Consider the following 3137-nt stretch of genomic DNA (forward strand, 5'->3'; position numbering starts at 1 on the left):
GGACCGGGAGGGTTTGGGGCCGTGGGGGGCACAGAGGGACGTGAGGGGACCGGGAGGGTTCCGGGGGGCGCTGGTGACAAGGAGGGGACGCGGCACCCGGGGCCACCAAAATGTGGGACAGGAGCCAGCGCCGCCACGGGGACCGAAAGCTCCATTTGGAAAATCCCGTTTTTATTGCTCCCAGGAATCGCCGATGAGCTAAAAGAGCACTTTTTAGAGGTTATTGTCAAGCCCCAAATCCTCCTGAAATCCGGGGGCTGTTGGATCCCTGGTTTTCGGGTGAAACAAGGATTGCTTTTTGGGTTAAACCCCTGCTTTTGGTGGGTGCCAGGCCGAGGCCGTGCTGTGCACGGCGCTGGTGGTGGCAGGAGCCTGATCCCGGATTTTGGGCTGAAATGAGGGTTGCTTTTGAGGCTAAAGCCCTGCTTTTGAGGCTGAAGCCCTGCTTTTGGTGGGTTCCAGGCCGAGGCCATGCTGTGCACGGCGCTGGTGATGGCCGGGAGCCTGGCGCTCACCACGGCCGTGGTGGCCCACGCCTACTACCTGAAGCACCAGTTCTACCCCACCGTGGTGTACCTCACCAAATCCAGCCCCAGCATGGCCGTGAGTGCTGATTAATTCATTAATTAACCGCAGTTAGGTCAGGGAGGGGGCGAGGGTGTCTCACTTCTGCTTTTGGGGGCACAAACGGCCACGGCGGGGGCTGAGCTGCTCCCCAAAAACCCTGGTGGTTCCTGGGGAGAGGGCGTGGGGCAACACCGGGACCCCCGAACGGGGCTGGTTCCACCCCCTGCATCCCCTCCGTGCCCCGGGACGCGAATTTTGGGTGCCAGATCCCCCCTGGTTGTCCCTAAAACGCCTTCTGGGGGCTCCTTCGGCGTCCCCCCCGCAGGTTCTGTACATCCAGGCCTTTGTGCTGGTGTTCCTGCTGGGGAAGTTCATGGGGAAGGTGTTCTTCGGGCAGCTGCGCGCGGCTGAGATGGAGGTGAGCGCCGGGAGCGCGGCCCGGGGGGCTCGGGGGGAGTCTGGACCCCAGAAGCTCTTTGGGGCCGTTTTGGGGGGGAATTTTGCACCCCAAGAGATCTTTGGTGCCGATTTTGAAGCCCCTGAGTCTTTGGGCTCCGTTTTGGGGGGGTTGCACACCCCAGGACACCTCGGGCCCCACGTTGGGGTCCAGCCTTGGGGGCTCCCCCTAAATCTGTCCCTCAGCACCTCCTGGAGCGCTCGTGGTACGCGGTGACCGAGACCTGCCTGGCCTTCACCGTGTTCAGGGACGACTTCAGCCCGCGCTTCGTGGCCCTCTTCACCCTCCTGCTCTTCCTCAAGTGCTTCCATTGGCTGGCCGAGGACCGCGTGGATTTTGTGAGTGTTGGGAGTGGGGAAATGACCCAGAAACAACCCGAAACCAGCCCAAAACCAGCCTGGAACCAACTCAAAACCAGCCCAAACCCAACTCAAAACCAGGCCAAAACTAGCCAAAAACCAAGGCAAAACCTCCCCGAAAGTAACGCAAAACCAGCCCAAACCAGCCCAAACCCCATTTTTTAATGGAAAAACTCGGCTTTGCTCCCTCCCCACAGATGGAGAGGAGCCCCAACATCTCCTGGCTCTTCCACTTCCGAATTGTCTGTGAGTGTTCTGGCGGCTGCTCGCGTCGTTTGGGCGCCTCATTTGCATAATTTTGGGGAAAAACCCGGGGCAGCCAAGGGTGGTGGGGCCTGATAACCCTTATCAGCGCCAGCTCGTTAACGAGGGGGGGCTGGAGGGGGTGTTAATGAGCTCCAGGGAGGAAAAACAGCGCTGGATCCGCGGCAGAATCGAGATGGAGTTGGAAAAATGGGATTTAGGGGATGTATAAACCATTTATTGAAGGGATTTTGGGATTTTGGGGCCTGGGAGGGTATGAGGTGTAGCTGGAAGGAGAAGGACTCGTTAATTAAGCCCTTCGTTAGCGCTGGAGCGTAGCCCCCTCCCCCAGAGCTGCTCCCCGAGGGTGGGACCCGTTCATTCTTTGGGCTCTCCCCCCTCGTTAGCCCCCCTCTCGTCATCCCCCCCTTCTCCCCAGCCCTGATGTTCCTGCTGGGAATCCTGGACTTCCTCTTCGTCAGCCACGCCTACCACAGCATCCTGACCCGCGGCGCCTCCGTGCAGCTCGTCTTCGGCTTCGAGGTGGGCGCGGTGTCCCCGTGGGGTCCCCAGGGCCCCTCCGGGGGCGTTCCCGGGGCCGGGGTGTCCCAGCCGGCGCTTTTCTGCCCCCAGTACGCCATCCTGATGACCATGGTGCTGACCATCTTCATCAAGTACGTGCTGCACTCCATCGACCTGCAGAACGAGAACCCCTGGGACAACAAAGCCGTGTTCATGCTCTACACCGAGCTCTTCACCGGTACCGCGGCTGCCCCCGGGGGGGTCCTGCTGGGAAGGGCTTGGGAAGCTCAATTAGCGTCGGTTAACGAAGAGCTGAGCTGTGGCTGGGGCTCGGCTGGGAGACGTGGAGTCTCGGTGGTGGTCAAGTGGTCACCTCAGCCGAGCTTTGGTTGTCCCAAAAATGGAGCAGGTGACCTTGGGGGTGCCATCCCGTCACCCAGCCTGACCCCGACACTCCCCGGTGTCCTCCCTCCCCCAGGCCTGATCAAGGTGCTGCTCTACATGGCCTTCATGACCATCATGATCAAGGTGCACACGTTCCCGCTCTTCGCCATCCGCCCCATGTACCTGGCCATGAGGTGAGTCCCCCTCGGCCCGGGGACCTTCCCGGGTGTGATCCTGATCCCAGTCCCGACCCCGCTCCCCGTGCTCCGTTCCAGGCAGTTCAAGAAGGCGGTGACCGACGCCATCATGTCCCGCCGGGCCATCCGCAACATGAACACGCTGTGAGTGCCCGCCCTGCGTCCACCCCACCCCAAAACCCCGAACCTGGGCAAAACCCCACAGGCTTTGGGTGAGGAGAAGGTGGAGCTGGCGGTGGGATGACCCAAAAATCCCATTGCCTGCCTAAATCCCACTGGGTTGGGACTGGGGGCTCCAGATCAGACAGTCCTGGCCACCACTGGGTAACTGGGAGTACTGGGAGGGTTTGGCACCTTTGGTAATGTCACCCAAAACCCGTTGAACTGAGGCGAGATCGGTTCTGAGCT

At 61.0% G+C, this 3137-nt stretch overlaps 2 protein-coding genes across 2 annotated transcripts in view; both read left to right on the plus strand.

The window, feature by feature from the left end:
• Positions 1–85: 85 nt before the first annotated feature.
• Positions 86–2918, plus strand: SYVN1 (synoviolin 1). Its single transcript, XM_008643646.2, has 9 exons — positions 86–219; positions 463–603; positions 893–985; positions 1210–1362; positions 1581–1629; positions 2066–2169; positions 2260–2386; positions 2627–2726; positions 2808–2918. Exons 2-9 carry the CDS (start codon positions 472–474, stop codon positions 2875–2877), a joined length of 828 nt encoding a protein of 275 aa, XP_008641868.1. The 5' UTR covers positions 86–219; positions 463–471; the 3' UTR covers positions 2878–2918.
• A 51-nt stretch (positions 2919–2969) lies between these two features.
• Positions 2970–3137, plus strand: part of LOC103624408 (pre-mRNA-processing factor 39-like) — a 9783-nt gene continuing 9615 nt past the window's right edge. The window contains exon 1 of the mRNA XM_017747261.1: positions 2970–3053. Coding sequence (XP_017602750.1) covers positions 2970–3053 — 84 coding nt within the window. The remainder of the gene's footprint in view (positions 3054–3137) is intronic.

Source organism: Corvus brachyrhynchos, unplaced genomic scaffold (assembly GCF_000691975.1).
Source record: "Corvus brachyrhynchos isolate BGI_N302 unplaced genomic scaffold, ASM69197v1 scaffold442, whole genome shotgun sequence".
Classification (NCBI taxonomy): domain Eukaryota; kingdom Metazoa; phylum Chordata; class Aves; order Passeriformes; family Corvidae; genus Corvus; species Corvus brachyrhynchos.